Source organism: Marmota marmota, unplaced genomic scaffold (genome assembly GCF_001458135.2).
Source record: "Marmota marmota marmota unplaced genomic scaffold, marMar, whole genome shotgun sequence".
In the NCBI taxonomy this organism is placed as follows: Eukaryota; Metazoa; Chordata; class Mammalia; order Rodentia; family Sciuridae; genus Marmota; species Marmota marmota.
The window spans coordinates 1316751-1334802 of NW_026000173.1; the positions used below are offsets into that span (position 1 = coordinate 1316751).

Consider the following 18052-nt stretch of genomic DNA (forward strand, 5'->3'; position numbering starts at 1 on the left):
ATAACAATAAATAAGCTGTGTGTTTGATAATTAAGAGAGGTATGTATGCCTGCATCTGTAGGTGTATACATGCATGCAGTATCTCCTCAACCCTGAATAAATCTTTTGTTAACCAACTCAGTGTTCAGTGCCCCCACCACCACTCCCCCACCCCCCACCCCAGTATTGGTGATTGAGTACAGGGCCTAGTTAGTATTCTACCACTGAGCTACACCTTATCCAGCCTTCGTTGTTTAGTTTCTTAATCTGAGGAAGGAATGTATATATTAAATCTTGTGGCTTTGGTTATTTGTGTGGTGGAGGGTTACAGTATTAAAAATATGAAAAATGATATTATTTTTAACTGAAAGACACTTTCTTTAGGTTGGATATCAGAATATGTACAGTTTAAGAAAGCTATTACCTGTTTTACAAGGAGTAGTTTTTAAAAACTGATAACTGAGTAATACTTTCAACTTACTTGTGTTCTCCAAGAAAACATTAGCTACATACAGACTCTTACTTTTTACCTTCCTGTACTATTTATTTTTGGCCTCCATAAAATTGTTCACAAAATACTTCTGTTGTTCTTAGATTTCTTTCTTTTCTTTTTTTTTTTTGCCTAAACCAGGTGGCCATGAAAATTTTGCTAAAATGATTGATGAAGCAGAAGTACTGGAGTTCCCAATGGTAGTGAAGAATACACGGGGTCATAGAGGTATTGTATAAGTTCTTGACATGATACAGAATTTTTAAATTATTTTTGAAAATTAATAAGGGTGATTTTGTAACAGAATGCTGAAGAATAAAGAGAAATTGATAGGTACATGACATGTCACACTTCTAGGTGATTATTGCAAGATAAGTTTAACTAGAAGCTGTTTCTGTTTAGAGTTGTTCTAGATGCTTTACATGCACATTCATAGTAAGCCTCAAATTAATTACTTTTATCTTCCTTCTTAAAAATTTGAACACCTTAGATCTCTAACTTAAATCATCTCTCTCCCAATTTATAAATTTAAATTCTTGGATACTTAAGGCAAACTATAAGTCTGTCTGTGAAAATATATAATGACTTCAAGTTAAGGGAAAAATGTTCAAGGCATTAAATGATTTATAAACATGAGGACTACAAATTTAGTGCTTTGACTGGGATGGCTGGATCAGTTTAGCTGGAACTGTTGACTGAATCAGAAGAGACATGGGTTTTGTCCCCCAAGAAAGGAATTTATAATTACATTTAAAAAGAGCTACTTTGATTGGCACAAAAATAGGAATAGAACAGACTAATGAATTTAGAAATAAGTTGACATGTATAATAACATGCTATGTTACTCCATACTAATACAGTATTAATATTATACAATAGTATATGACACTTATACTTTTAACTCAGAGGGAAAAGTTTTGTTAATAAATGACGCTAGCATTATTGGCTAATCTCTGGATTTTTACCTTTCAGCATTTGCCAAAATGAGTTCTAGTTTACCATAGAGTATGGAGGTTGAGGGAATGGTAGAAGAAGATTATTAGCTTTGTCTTTAAACATTCTTGTATTATCTGATTAATTATAATTAAACTACATTCTAACAAGGAAAACTTTAAAAAGTGTAATTTTTTATTTCCTTTTCTTTTTCTTTATACCAAGAATTGAACCCAGGGACACTTTGCCACTGAGCTATATCCCCAGCTCTTTATTTTATTTTGTGACAGGATCTCACTAAGTTGCTGATGCTGGCCTCAGACTTGTATCCTCCTGCCTTAGCCTCCCGAGACCCTGAGATTATAGATAAGCACCATCATGCCCAGCTGTAATTAGTTTTGAAAGAATAGATTGGTACTCAAGAATGTGCAGGTAGTAGATATTAACTGCCCACAGTTTGACTTATGTGTATATATTATTCTTTTTAAATCACAGGTAAAGCTGTTTTCTTGGCTCGAGATAAACATCATTTGGCTGATCTAAGCCATCTTATTCGTCATGAAGCTCCATACCTGTTCCAGAAGTATGTTAAAGAGTCTCATGGACGGGATGTGCGAGTCATTGTTGTCGGAGGCCGTGTTGTTGGTACCATGTTACGTTGTTCAACAGATGGGAGAATGCAAAGCAACTGCTCACTAGGTAAAAGTAATGCAGGTGTCTTTCTGATATATAAAGTAAATGTTATAGCTTTTGTCCAGTATTTGTATACAGCTATAGGCCTTTTTACTTAATAAGTAAATGGTTTGGTATGCACAATTACCGGCATCTATGGTAAGGAGAGGGGTGTCTTACAACATATTTCCCACAGATGAGGGAGGATTACTGTATATTGCAAGACAAATCATATCTTGCTCATAGTCCTTTAGGAACTCCCCATTTAATTTAGAGAAAAACAAGTTTATGTAGTGGCTACTAGACCCTACATAATTTTATTACTAGTTACTTTTCTGAGATCTACAACCACATGGATGAATCTCAAAAACATCATGTTGAATAAAAATGCAAGTCAGAGGAGAATATATGTAGTCTGATTCCTTATTATGTAAAATTTAAATATACAGCAAAACTTAACAGTGCATAGTTAAGAATGCAAACATTATAAAACTATAAAGAAAAAGCAGTGTGTTGATAAGCTTGAAATTCAACATAAAGACTTATTTCTGAAAATATAGGATATAGAGTAGGAGCACACAGAGAATTTGAAAGGAATTAGTTATATAATTTTCATTGTAAAATTAGCTCCTTAGTTATATTAATTCCAGAATTTGTTTGTTTGTTTGTTTGTTGAGGTTGTTGTGAATGGAATGATTTTCCTGATTTCTTCTTTGACTGAATCACTGTTGGAGTACAGGAAAGTTGTGGGTTTATGGGTGTTGATCTTGTATCCTGCTACTTTGATGAACTCATTTATAAGCACTAGAAATCTTTTGGTGAAGTTTTTTTTGGGTCTTCTAGATATAGGATCGTGTCATTGCAAACAGATAGTTTGACTTCTTTTCTTATTTGTATCCCTTTGATTTCCTTTTCTTACCTGATCCCTGGCTAGTGTTAGAAGGAGTATATTGAGTGGTGAGAGTGGACAACCTTCTTCCTGATTTTAGAGGAAATACTTTTAGTTTTTCTCCATTCAGTATGATGTTGGCTTTGGGTTTGTCACAAATCTATGGCGTTTATGAGGTTGAGCTAAGTTCCTTCAATCCCTAGCTTCTCCAGCATTTTTCATGTGAATGAATACTGAATTTTATCAAAGGCCTTTTCTGCATCTTTTAAGATGATTATGTGATTCTTGCCCTTACTTTTTTTTAAGTGGTGAATTACATTTATTGATTAGTGTATGTTGAACCAACCTTGTATCTCTGGAATGAAACTTACATGAAAACTATCTTTTTTCTGTCTTTTTTTTAATGTGGTTAGCTAATATTTTGTTAAGGATTTTTGCATCTATATTCGTCAGGAGTATTGATCCGTAGTTTTCTTTCCTTGATGTGTCTTTGTCTAGTTTTGGTATCAGAGTTATACTAGCTTTATAGAATGTATTTGGGAGTGTTCTCTCCCTTTAATTTCATGGAATAGTTTGAGAAAGATTGGTATTAATCTTTCTGTACAGTCTGGTAGAGCTCAGCTGAGATTCCATCTGGTTCTGGGCTTTTCTTTTTTTTCTAAGGCTTTTAATTGCTGTTTCAGTTTCATTCACTTGATTATAATGTATATCTTCTTCCTGATTCAATTCAGGCAGGTTATGTGTGTATAGAAATTTGTCAGTATCTTCTAGATTTTCTAGTATATTGGAGTAGAAACTTTCAAAATAGGTTCTGATAATCCTTTGGATTTTAGAAGATTCTATGGTGATATCTTCTTTTTCATCTTTAATCTTATTAAATCTTCTCTCTCTTACCCTTGATTTTCTAAGTGATTTCTCAAAAATGACTGTACTCTCCTTCAGTTCCCATTTATTATCATGGTCATCATTATCACCACTACCACCAGTGATACTGGGGATTGAACCAAGGGTGCTTTACTCTGAGCTACATCCCAAGCCCTTTTTAAATTTTGAAACATGAACTTGCTAAATGGCTGAGGTCCTCATTAAATTGTTGAAGCTGGCCTTGAATTTGCAATCCTTCTACCTCAGCCTCCTGAGTTGCTGGAATTAACAGCTGTGTGCAAACATACTGACTTTCCTTAAGTTCCTCTACTGAATGTTTTCGTTCTGTACTTGGTGCTGTACCACTGAGCTATATCCCCAGCCTTTTTTTTAAATTTTGGGACAGTCTCATTAAGTTGCCCAAGCTGACCTCAAACTTGAGATCCTCCTATTTCAGTCTCCTGAGTAGTTGGGATTACAGGTGTGCACCGTTGTTCTTGGATGTTCTCTACTGAATTTTTTAAATTGGGAAATCATGTTTTGTTTTTGCTTTAGAAAGTCTTTTTAAATTGAACTTGAATCTCATTAACTTCTTATTTCTTTCATTCAAGTGGTAGATTGATTTTTATCTTGTTGTTGCATCAGTGCTCACTCAGCTCTGGTTATTTGCATCATTTTATGTATGTCCTCTGCAGACACTGGGAAGCCTTGTTTCTTGAACCTCCCCTACCAGCTTTGGTGGTAGGGAGGACTCAGCACACCAGTCTAGCTACTCTTTGGCCTCTTTGAATTCAAGGAGAAAAGCATGCTCATGTAATATTGTTAGAGGTACTTCTGTGAATGCACAGAGCTGTTTCACTCAAACTTTTCTCAAAGGTCTTTTCCTTCTTTCTCTCTTCAGAATCCTGAAGCTAGTCTCCAAGAGAGAACCTAGTTCTGCTTCATTTCTCTCAAATAACAGCAAAGCCCATATATCACCGTGTTCAACTAGTTAACAACCCAGAAGCTTTTTTATTTTAGGAATGGCAAGATAAATTAGAGTGTAGGTTGTATAGAGGAACAGAGCCATGTTCAGCCATTCTTTCCTAGGTCTTTATTTTTCATCTCAGCTGTCTTTTCAAATTAAAAATTTGTAAAAGTTTTTTCTTATGTAACATAAAGTGGCCTAATTGTTTTTGTGCAAAAGTTCATTATATAATTAGCACTCTATATCTACAGGTTCTGCTTCCAAAGATTTAACAAACTACAGATTGAAAATATATATTTTTATTCCATCAAATTCCAAAAACAAACCTTGAATTTGCCATGTGCTAATCTGCAAATCAAGTGATGTATGGGCATACCCTGCTGTAGTCTCCTGCCATATGACAGATCCTTGGTCTCTCCTCACACTTGTTGTTTGAGCATTGTTCATCTTGAGTCTTCTTTTTGTAATGTGCAGTTAGGCCTGCAGTGATGATGTTGTATTGAACGTGTTGGAGGTATTTTGGGGTCATTACTCCTAAATAGTACAGTATAAGAACTTTGTATACAGTGTTTACATTGTATTCAGTATTGTAAATAATCTAGAGCTTATTTTAAATTTTGTACTACATCATTTTGTGTGAGACTTCAGCATGTGTAGATTTTGTATTTGAATGGTTGTGGAACCATTTCCTGTTGGTTATCAATGAGTATGTGTATTAGGTTCATATTATTGCAAGTAAGATGTGCTTTAGAGAAAGTTTAATGACTTTCTCAGAAAAAGTAACATTGAAAAAGTGCTAAAGTCAATTCTTTAAGAGACTAGATAAGGACAGAATCTCTAATGCAGTAAATCTAGAGTCCAAAATTCCAGTTATATACTAGAATAGCACCTTTGTTTTCATTACAGATTTAGAAGAGAGGATTAGCCTAATGAGACTAACATCAGTTTTACTTCAAAACTTTGTTATTTTGGTAACTTTTTTCTTGTTTCTCCTTTGCCAGGTGGTGTGGGAATGATGTGTTCATTGAGTGAACAAGGAAAGCAGCTAGCTATCCAGGTGTCTAATATCCTGGGGATGGATGTGTGTGGCATTGACCTGTTGATGAAAGATGACGGCTCCTTCTGTGTCTGCGAGGCCAATGCAAATGTAGGTTTCATCGCCTTTGATAAGGCTTGTAATCTAGATGTAGCTGGTATCATAGCAGACTATGCCGCCTCCCTTCTGCCCTCTGGCCGGCTCACCCGGCGTATGTCCCTGCTCTCCGTGGTGTCCACGGCCAGTGAGACTAGTGAGCCGGAGCTGGGTCCCCCTGCCAGCACTGCTGTCGACAACATGAGCGCAAGTTCCAGCTCTGTCGACAGTGACCCTGAAAGCACGGAGCGAGAGCTACTCACCAAGCTCCCAGGGGGCCTATTCAACATGAACCAGCTGCTAGCCAATGAAATCAAACTCCTAGTGGAGTGACTCCACTGGTAAATAATTAACCAACAAAACCCTTGTAAAACCTTCTTTTTCTTTTTTCCCTTTTCTTTTTTAAGCCAACTTGCAATGCTGTTCATGGAGGATGCTCAGGAGGATGAGAGGAAAATTAGTAGGATTAGTTGAGAGAAGAGGGAAATAGATGAGACCTTTGCTAGTAAGATATTACTGACTAATTTACAGATTCTACAAAGAGGCAGAAGAGGTGGGATAGAACGATGTCAGGAGGCTCTCTTAGTTACTTTTTAAATTACCAAAAACTGTATGCTTTCAGGCCATGAGGCACATGAAAATTTTGTTCATGGTTCCTTTTGTTTTTATACAAAACATTGATTTGGTTCAAATATCCGATAGCATAACCTTACATTGTGTTTGAAAATTTGTAAAGAGTGAGGAAAACATCTGCCTAAATTACAGGAATTTTTTATCTGTAAATCTGAAAATTCTACCATTTTGCTGTTAAATAGCAGCTTTAATTTATAGTTGTTTATGAAATCTTAAGGGGCTCTTTTATTGGTATTTTTCATTTTTATGTTTTGTTTTTTCCCCTTAATTTGGGTGGGAGGGCAAAGTAAATATAACCCAATAAAGACATTTTTTTAATGACAAAATTGGCATGTTTGCATGATGACAGAGAAATGAACAGTATTGCAATGTCTGGTATACAAAATAACATTTACTCAATGTAGATAAAGTTACACTAGTTTAAAATATGTGCATTGACTTGTATTTGTTAGTGTTTTAGTCTTTTTTGAAAGATATATGCTCTGTTAATGTTACTTTTTTTTTTTTTTAGTACATGCTAGTCTAACATTCCCTGCTCTATGCCTGCATCTTTTAATAATGGCCAAAGTGGAAAAAAAAAAATGCTACCTTTTTGTTAACAAGACATTGACTTGAAACATGTACATTTAAAACCTTTTATTTTTTTTTTCTGTTTTTCTCTTTGTGGTTGGACATTTAAAGAATAAGGACAAGGAAAAATATTTTGGGGGGGCACATCAGGGACCTATAATTTCTTAAGTATGAAGCTAAAGTGCTTTCTAACGCCAGCGTTACATATTTGCATTTTTCACATTTTACAAGGGAGTATATATGTATGTGTGTGCACGCATGCATGTGTTTGTGTTTTGCTTTTTATTTATACCAACCAAACAAAAAGGATAGATTGTAGAGAATGGAGCATGATGGGAAACACAGTTTTTTACTTTAAAAAACAGATGCATTGTTTTCATGACTTAGACTCCACTGGGGTAGAGGTAGTCACCTAAAGACATAAGAATAGGTGCTTCTTAGGCCTTCATGTGTATTATATGTATGTTGTTTGGTTTTTTCCTTTGTTTCTAGACTGTTCGGTGTATGATTTATTCAAAGCTACATGCTTTTTGTCAATGCTCATGGCTATGCATTTTCTCTTTTTACACATAGGATTTGGGGTTGGGTAGACTGGATGTTTTTATTTGGGGATTAAATTAGCAGTATTGAGTCTCATATAGCCCTACTCCTAAGCCTTCAGTACTGACCACTCTTTTAATTCCTTTATTTTCTGAATCACAAAAGCCCCAGAACTGCATATAATATGAGCCTTTATAACATTGGTTAAATTATCTTAATGATGGGTTTGGAAGGTATGTTAAGAAATGGAGGTGCTACAGAGCTCAACATAATTTTTTAAACAGCAAGTTCCATCTCCCTACAAATCCTCTGAAGCTTTTACCCAAGCCCTTCTTTGCCTCTCCAGTGCTATTTTTCCTTCAGATGGACCTTAACATAATTTCTTGGACACTACTAGAGAGACTTCGAGGCAATAATAAAAGATCAGTATTAACCAGCTCTAACAGAGGTTTGATCATGCTTACTTGTACAGTTTTTCCCCGTTTTAAAAAGGAATGTAATAAAACTTGTTTTTTTCCATAGAATTAAATACTATTAAAATTGAGTGAAAGGTTGATTGTTGACAAATAGAATAGTACCTCTAATCTGTGCACTGTCTCATTTCACCTGAGAAAAAATATAACTGAAGAGAAGTTTCTAATTTATCTTTAGTATATTCTAATTGCATCTAAAAGAATTTGACTTGCACAGGGTTATTGGGGGACTCAGACTCACATAAGTACCTCTGCCTCATTAACAAAAAGAAATACTTGGTACTTCTGCCGAATGACCATATTTTGAAAGGTGCGTACTATTTGGTATAGAGAAATAAATGAAGAACTGCTTAATCAAACTATCATTCATATGTTCATGTAGAGACCATCTGGTTGCCATACATATTATGATACATATACTTTGAACAGTTATATATCATATGTATATAGGTTAATATGTATTTAAAAACACAAAATGAACAATCTCCTTATTTGATGAAAAACTAATTTTGTGTTGTGGGTAAGGGATGAGGAAAAATGTAGTTAGCCATTTTTTAACAACCAAATTAAGCAACCATTTTCAAGAAATATCTGAAATCTTCACCTATACTTTTACTCCCTGTTTGTCCATTTTCTGTGCATTCATACTATATTAAAACATGACCAATCTATTTCTGGAGTTCACACTCACACATTAGAATGAGAAGGTTAGGAATAATCATATTAGATTTCAAAAACATGGGTATCTTGAATTTCCTCAAAAATTAAGGTAAAGAACAAGAAAAAAAATGCTGGAAGAACTCAAAGTGAATATCAGCATTAGATATTTAAGTGGTAGTTGAATTTATTTTCATAATTGTTCAATAACTTTTGTATGATCTTCACTATTATGAGAGATAAAATGTATTTATCAAATATATGTAATCATTATCATGCCAAATTCTGAATTATTGTTAAATTTTTGTATATTGTTAAAATTGTAATTCTAAATTGTATTTTTAAAATAATTCTTTCTGATATTGTTTTTATGTCACCCATGATGAAAACTGGACTTTTACTATATTATCTATACATATGAACTATTTCCATTTAAAAATTTTTAATAGTCTTTTTTCTTTTTTGGTGCCTATAATTGGTCATTTCTGCTGGCTTTTCTCCAATGAACTTTGAAAAAATCTTTCTGTATATGCTATCAATAAGAAAACTACCCTGGAACATTAGAAAAATCCAACAAGAGACTTGCTTTCATGGAGCACTTTGTCAGACTTTGAGAAAAGGTACCGAAGGCATTGAAAAAAGTCACTGACTTTCAAAATCATCTCCTTTTTTCTCAAGAAGAAAGCAATGGGAAAACAAATTCTCTTCGTTCAGTGAGCCCCCACTTTGGGGCTTGGGGGGCTTAGAGACATTGTGAAATCAACCCTTGTGTTATATTTTTCTCCTGGCTCGCTTTTTTTGAGAAGGTTTATGGGCTATTTGGCTGGTGAGACACGATCCCCTCCTAAGAAAATGTAGGTGCTCAGACAGGTAACCTCTGCTGCTACTGTTTTTATTTGTTTGTTTGTTTAATTTTATTTAAAATTTGTTTTTGTTGTACTAGGATTTTAAAAATATGTAATATATTGCAGGATTTATAACCAGGTTCACTGCTCTTTCTTTTATTTTTCTTCTTAAACAAAACAAAACAAAATTTCATTTAAAATACAGTGTAGGTGCATTTGAAGCTTGGATATTGGAATATTTCGGTAGTGGACAGAAATCTGCTGTTGGAATCTCTAGTCTTCCAGGTTTAATTTGAAATGTTTTTAGTTTTGTTTTTGATTTTTGTGTGGTATTTTATTTCCTTTATACCAGTGCCCTTTTGCCATGCTGTTTTGGTGGCTGTCTAACTCTAGTGAAAATTTTTCTATATTAACGAAAGTTTGGCTTTTAAAATTCCTTAATGTTTTGGATTTTTAAAATTGTTTTTAAAGAAATATTCTAATTGCTTGCACTGTTACTGTTCTTTGCCAGCCTTTTCAGGAGCCAAAAAAACAAATACAAACAAACAAAAAAATACCCAGAGAAAAAACTTTCCTTCTTCCCCCTTCCTGATGATGAGTGAGAAGTATTGAGAACTTTCGGGGTCAGTGCCCTTCTAAACTCCCCTTCCCCCAATAATGCAGCTGTATAATGAATGCTAAATGCAGCGGTTTGGATTCAGGCACAGCCCCAGCCTGCTTGCAGGTAATTTGACTCTCCTTTCTTTCCATCACAAGGCTAACTTTACTTTTCTTTTTAAAAGTTTCCTTTATTTATGCACTTTAAAGGCAATGTGGGTTTGTCATAACTGTCATTTAAAAAAATAATGCATAAATATATCTAGCAAATTTGATTAAAGGAGATGTTTTGTGGGTAACATTTGAATTGATTTGAGATGAACTCAGAACTTTTCTTTGGGAATTTTGTTTAGCCATTTAGATAATTCCATTCCTTGCATATATGTCTATAATTAAGTATTTCAGAGTGTGACTTTTGGCTTTGTTTTTGTTTTGGGTTTGTTTGTTTCTTCCATTGTGCTACTCTGGCTTAAGCTTTTTCAGGGGTTGGTGTTCCGAATACACAGTGAGCTCACAGTATAAAGACATCAATTAGGAGTTGACAGGTATGGAAAACTAGAGTTTTGAAAAGGTAAAATTAGGTTGTAGGTTATATATATGGTAAAAACTCACCATAGCATTCAATTACCTTAGTGCTTCTCTTTCAATAACATAATTATAAAAGGGAAAGAAATGATGAAATATAGATAATAAAAAAGCATTTTAGTTATGGAAGCACTGTCATATCAGAAGTAATTAGCATTTCTGAGAAGCTAGCTCTTAGAGAAATAAATGTGAACAGTTTAAGATTATCACAAAGTCAAGGTTTTAAGCAATCAAAAATTACAGTTAGAATAGTTTGAACAGTTAAGAAAAGCATTACTGAAGCACAGCATAGTTAAGCAGATTCATGATGATCATAAAGCCAGTAGCAGGAGTAGGAGTGCAGCTTGTCCATTTCAGTAGCCTTCCTATTAGTAGACTATCCCCTTCTCTCTCTGTCCCCATCCACCCACCTTTTCCTCCTTTCTTCTGTCCTTCTGCAAGTTTTAGTTTTAATATGAGAGCTTAAACTACCATATTTTTGCATTTTGGTAAATAATCCTCATTTCCAATATGTTAGAATGGCAGCAAAAGTAGGCAGTACCTTTTCTGTATATGCTTCTGCATAATTTTATACTGTAGCTTTAAATTTCTTATCCAAAAAGGCTATAAGTTTTAAAAAACTACTAGTTAGTTAAAAAGAAATCCTGACTCTAGTTCTCTTTCTAAAGCTAAAGGGAGGGCATGTAATAAGTCACATGTTCATTTACCTCATATAAAAAGATAGCAGAAGTCACTCCCATAAGCATTTTAAGACAAAAATAATTTGTTGAGGTGAAATTTATTAATAAAGGAGTCCCAACTTCAGTCTTGCAGGAATTTATGATGTGTACTAATAAAAAGGTTCATTCAGGAGACCCTTGTTCTCTTGCTGCTAAGAATGGCCACCATTAAGATGTATGTAGTATGTGATTACATAGGGTATGGAGAGTTTAACAACCTCCATTCTGCTGCCCCCACTGCAAACCACTGACTTGTAAAGGATGATCTTGCTTTTAGATTTTACCATATTCAAACTTATTAGGTGGACCTTATATAGCATATATACCTGGCTGCAATTGTGGGGTTTGGGAACATGAGGGGTGGGGTGAACTGTTGTTGTTTTAGGTTTCAGTCAGACAGACATCCCTGTGCCCCAGTTCCCAGAAGCACAGCAGGCCTCTAGGAGCATCCGTGGGAACGGCGCAGTCCTGACATCACCAACTTCTCCTGCTCAGGCTCATCCCATATACAGAGGTCAAAAGGGTGGGGATTGAGATGGGGGAAGGAATGAGAAAGCAGATACAATGTCATTGCAGTGCCACTGTTGACTAGCTTTTGGTGCTTATGTCAGTGTTCGTTTTATTTTGACTTTTTTTTTTTTAAGTTGGCAAAGTTGTGCATATTTATTTTATGGTGAAGGTAGTGGGAGGGTGGAACAAAAACAAGCCATTACTGTTACCATCCGTTCATTATTAGATATCATTCCTTAATAATTGATATAGAATATATTTGAAATGTAGACCCCCAGTGACAAACAGAACAAGAATAGAAATGAATCTTAGGTTTTAACAAGCAGAAAACATTTATGCTGTGTTAATTCCCAATTCTCCTATGACTGCTATTACATTTGTCATTCTGTCTGCCTTTTCCCCCTAATTTTCTATGTTATGTATATACAATTTGAGGAAATATGCATTCATGGTCAATATTTTTAAAAGACTTAAATTTATTACTCTTTTAAAAGAAAAGATCTATATATGTACCTCAGTGCTTATATGGGCATACAAATGCTACCCTATTTTAAATGTAGGTGGAGTATATGTTCGTGTTTTAATGTATTCAGAGCCATTGGGCAATAAGCAGTCCAGAACATTGAAAGCTCAAGCAGGTAAAGCACCTAAACACCCTTAGTTTCTAGAATAACATGTATCTTCCATAATTCTTTGAGTGGTCTCAGAACTTTAAATTTGTAGGAGTTATAGACTGCCTAGTTAAATTTATGAATTATACATTTACATAATTAACATTTATAGGGTAAATGTTAATTTACCCTGTAAATTGTAAAGAAGGTAAAGAAGGAAACTATGACAGAACAGAAAATGAGATGGCAGTTGTTGGGTGTCTGAATCTTTCCACTTTCTTTTTTTAATTTTCCCCACTAGCATGAACATTGATCATACATTATTTGATTTTTGTGATTGGGATTTTTGTTTATGATTTTTTGGGGGGAATATCTGGGTGAGACATGCAAAAGTTTACACATGTGAAAATGTGACATGTTAAAGGTTTTTCTCTTTAGTCTTGAATAGTAAGCAAGAACTTTTTCTATATACCCTTCTGCTGCAGCAGAGAAATAAACTGGTAGGTGGCAGCAGAGGAAGGAGTTCTTCAGATTGATGGCTACTGACATAAAATCTGCATAGGAGAGGAGATATAGAGTATGACATACCAAGTGAAGCAAGGGGGGCAAAAATGGAAACAAACAGATTACTGGATTTTGACTCTAAATGGTAAGTAATTTGTAATCAACGGTATTTTTTTAATCTGATACCAGTGCTGTGTTACATAATTAAAATGGAAAAAAGTTAAGCTGCAAGTACATCTAATGTTTTAAAAATCTTCCAAGAAGAGTATACATTGTTAACCATTTTATAAAATTAAGACTGCCTCATTTTTAGTAGGACTGCTGAAGGGATAATTAGAGAATGTATTTTGGAAAAAAAAAATCATGGGGATAATAAGATATGGTCTACTGGCTGTTTCTTTTTGAACTAGTCCCATTTCCTTGTCACCCTGCATGCACATCAGTCCACTCTGTGTATTTATATTTCTTTCTTGCTTATCTGACTCTTAGTTTTCTCCTCTGCCTCTTTCTATCCCTTTTTAACTTCTCTTACCTTAGTTTGTCTGGATGGTCTTCTCTCTTTCAGAGCCCTTTGGATTTTACTTATCCAATGTTGTTATTTTGCATCTCTGCCTGCCTCTTTTTTTCTTAATAGTTAGTGAGTAAGTGTGTGTGTGTGTGTGTGTGTGTGTGTGTGTGTGTGTGTCTTCTTCCTCCTTTCCATTGGCATTTTTTGTCTGTAACTGCCTAGGCGTCTGTACCTGCATTTAGGTAAGTGAATCCATGTGGCACCATTGTGATTACTTACATATTAGAATTTGTCTGGGCTAAATAGAAGACAACAAATCATTTTAATTTTTAGTTGAACATGGACACAATACCTTTGTTTTACTAATTTATTTATTTTATGTGTCGATGAGGATCTATTCCAATGCCTCACATGTGCCATGCAAGTGCTCTACCACTGAGCCACAACCCCAGCCCAGCAAATCATATTTGAAGTTTATATTTACATTAAATTTATAATAAGCTATAGGCCTGGCTATTCAATTATATGTTCATTTTAATTATAGTTTCTTTATTGTTTCCACCAACCAACCTGTTTGTTTATTTGAACAGAAATGAGAGGCAATATAATTCTTAATCTTATTTAGATTTGTTTGTTTTGTTTTGTTTTGTTTTGCAGTGCTGGGCTGTGAATCCAGGGCTTCATACATGCTAAGCAAGTGTTCTACCACTTAAGCTACTCTCCAGCCTTATTTAGGCTTTTAACTTCTAGGTGACTGATTTTTAAAGTCTATTATATTCAAAACATGAGAAAAGCGGTCATTGTTTTATAGATACATGTATTAGAGAAGATGAATTTTTAGTCTTTCAAATAAAAGTTAAAACGAAGCCATCTAAATCTTATATACATGAGCATTTCAGAAGCTTTTCTATTCTCTTAAACTAACACACAAATAATTGTTTTCAGGATTTATAGATGATAGAAATATATTATCCAGACAAGTGATTATTTTTTAAAAAGTGAGTTCTCGCTGGGTTTGGTGGCACATGCCTGTAATCCCAGTGAATAGGTAATTTGTTGCTAATCTGTGCAACATGGCAAGACCTTGTCTCAGAAAAGTGTATGTATGTTTGGGAGGGGGTTACTGGGGATGAAGCTCAGTAGGTGAAGTGAGGCCTGGGTTCAACCCCCAGTACTCAGGGGAGGGAGGGAGGAGAAAGGGGGAGTTCTATTGATATCTATAATTGAGATGCTGACCTACAAAGGTCTGCCATAGAAATTTAGGAAGTTTAAAATGTAAACCTTTTTATTTGAATTTGTAGAAAAGGAAATTAAAGTTTAGAGAAGTTAGTGATTTGCCCAAGATTAGAGAACCAGAACTAAAATCCAAGTTACCTGATTATCAATGTGTAGTACTCTTTGCACTATATACCATATCTTCTTCAAAATCTAATTACTGAACATGGTGTGATGCCACCAAAAAAGTTGTCACTTTCTATGCTTATCGATATCTAATACAGTATGGGGAGTCTGTTAAAGCAGTAGGTTGCCATTTTACATAATGTCATACAGAATTGCTTGCTCATACACTTATTTGTGTTGTGTACATTAAATGGTATTATGAGTACATCATTTCCAGGGTTTAACATTGAAAAGTTATTCATTGTTAAAAGAAGTTACAAAAAGGGCTAAGGATATAGCTCAGTAGTAGAGTGGCTGCCTAGTATATGCAAGGCCCTGGATTCAATCTCCAGCATTGCAAATTAATAAATTAAGATACTTTGTGTTCAAAGAAGAAGAAGAATGGATTTTTTTACATCTAATATACCATTAATTAATTCTCACCTTGCCTACCATCCATTCCTATTCTGGAAAAGAAGTCAGTTTATAATAAACAACAATCTTTTTTTATTCTGAAATACCTTTTTTTTTCCTTGCATATTTTTTAGGCCAGCAGGGGGGCAAGTGAATAAATGAGTATTTACTTAGAAAGATAGGAAGTAACATGTAACATGATACTGGAATAACTGATAATATTGTCTATGCAGTAAATTTTAATTTTCATTACGGTGTACAAAGAAACTACCTTGTATTTTGAAAATTATATTTAGTGCTAAAAAACATGCATATTAGCATAAAATATGAATACACTGTCTTAAACAGCTTTGTGTTAATCAAGAATTTTGATTAGTTTATGAAATCATTGATTTGTGTGGTACTAGGGATTGAATCCATTGGCAGTGGTATTCTACTACTGAGCTACATCACCATCCCTTTTCACCTTTAAAAATTTTCAGACAGTGTCTCTAAGTTGCTAAGGTGACCTTGAACTTGGGATCCTCTTACCTCAGCCTCCTTAAAAAAAAAAAATAATAATAAAGTTATGCTTTTTTAGAGCTGAAAAAAGATGACCAACATGAATTGAATCTAAAATTAAATTATTCCAGTCTATGATTTATTGAAGACTTAGCCTAGAATTTTGTTTGGGCCTTTTAGTACTATATATTTTTTTAAGTTTTTTTTGATATAAGGAATTTTTAATCTTTCTCAATTTTGTCCTCTTGGTACAGTTTTTCTGACTAAAGTGGAACACAATGCTATTGTAGTATTGTTAAGGAATAATACTATTATAGCATCTTTGTGACTGTATTTAAATTATTATGAATATTGTCTGTCTTCCATTGGATTAATTTTTATAAAATGTAAGTAAGCTATTTCTCTGGGGTAGTTTAATCCCTGGGAAAGTATTCTTAAATAAGTAACTTTCTAAAATAAATCTAAATACTTGGGATAAAGAAAAGGAAAGGGAAAAAAGGTGAGCTGTTATCTTGACAGCATCTTAAATGAAGTAGACATTATGGACCTGTAAATTGAACTAACTAGTAAGTCTTCACCTACTAGAGAGAACAAATTCTAGAGATTTAGAATAGTTTCTCCTGGAGAAAACTCAAATTTGCTCATACAAAATAATAATAGGTATAGCTTTTAATTTTTAATGATAAGAACATTAAGTATCTTCCAAATTGGAATTAGAATATACTTTTGCTTACTGGGAAAACCAGGACACAGAATGGCAATGTAAAGATTGTAGTCTTTGTTATCTAGCCAATTTGTAGTAATTTATTGTTATGTTAGTTGATATTGTGTCTTTCCCCCCTCTCAACTGATCATAAAATTTATTTAAATCTGTAATTTGAGTTATATTTGTTTTTCCCCCTAGGTTCTCTTGAAGTAACCGGTGATCCTTTGATTATCTCATTAGCAGAATGGATGAAGATAGATTTCACCCCTTTTTCAAGAGAAAAGTAGAAATACACAGAACAAGAAAGCAGTAGCTCTAACTTGTTTGATTCAGTGTGTTTTCTAAAATAAAAGCATCATGAACTGAAAATTGAATAACAGAAAGTGTGACTTGTTCTTTTGACAGCTGTTTCTATCCATTTTATCCTGTTCACTTTTGTCTGGATATCTAAACTTGATATCTAGCTCCATGTATGTCATTTAAAAAAAATTTTTTTTATTTCTCATCTTATGCAAAATGAAACTCTTGAGTTTTTTGGTTCTTAGTCTTTGACGGAACTTTAGTAATTCTGAATAATTACTACTTTTGCACATAGGCGAACCCTAAAATATGTATTATGGATTTCTCCCTGTGCCTTTCATCACTTTATCTGTCCATGCAGAATAATTGTTATTGTATTGTTTTATTTTTAAATCTCTGGAGAGTACTTTTCAAGAGTGGACTTTGTAATCAGATATTAGTACAGATTCCAGTTTCATCACTTAATGATTATAATGACCTTTGGACGAGTTACTCTCTTCAAACCTTAGATATATATTTGTTAAAAATGAAAATAATTGGTGGACTGGGGATGTAGCTCAGTGGTGGTGTTCTTCCATGGTATGTGCATAAGGCCCTAGATTCAATCTCCAGCATAACAACAACAACAACAAAAGAAGGAAATAATTGTTATTAGCTTAATGTGTAAGGATTAACTAATACATGTATGGTGCTTAGCAGGTACTTGAATCTTTAATAAATACTGTCCATTTTATAAATTTTGATTATTGATACACTTTATTCAAAGCTATTGAATCATTTTTGTTTTGTTTTATTTTTAATACTAAAAGTTGGATTTTCTTTCTTGGTTTACTTTTTAGTTTTTCTACTTAAACTCCTTTCGCCTGATCTTGTAGTGGCTGGAACATGAGGGTGGGGAGAGTTGTTGCCATGGCATTTTTCCTAATCTAGGCTGACAAATTCTTATTTCCACATTTCATTGGATTAGGAATTTTATGTAAGGAAAAAAGAAACATTATATATATTTATATATAAACATATGTATATTTCTTGCTCTTAGTTGGGAAAACTAAATCCTATTGGATTAAGGAATA

The 18052-nt window shown here is 33.9% G+C and overlaps 1 protein-coding gene across 5 annotated transcripts in view; it reads left to right on the forward strand.

Moving 5' to 3' along the window:
- Rimklb (ribosomal modification protein rimK like family member B) overlaps positions 1 to 17716 on the forward strand; it is an 83336-nt gene extending 65620 nt beyond the window's left edge. For 2 of the 5 annotated variants that reach the window (XM_048787844.1, XM_048787846.1), the window contains exons 4-10: positions 611 to 697; positions 1898 to 2101; positions 5796 to 10368; positions 12616 to 12693; positions 13152 to 13315; positions 14336 to 14428; positions 16878 to 17716. In XM_048787844.1, the coding sequence (XP_048643801.1) occupies positions 611 to 697; positions 1898 to 2101; positions 5796 to 6259 (755 nt within the window). In that variant the 3' untranslated portion in view covers positions 6260 to 10368; positions 12616 to 12693; positions 13152 to 13315; positions 14336 to 14428; positions 16878 to 17716. The remainder of the gene's footprint in view (positions 1 to 610; positions 698 to 1897; positions 2102 to 5795; positions 10369 to 12615; positions 12694 to 13151; positions 13316 to 14335; positions 14429 to 16877) is intronic. The other 3 variants (XM_048787847.1, XM_048787845.1, XM_015506569.2) reach the window with 3 other exon arrangements.
- The last annotated feature ends 336 nt before the right edge of the window (positions 17717 to 18052 follow it).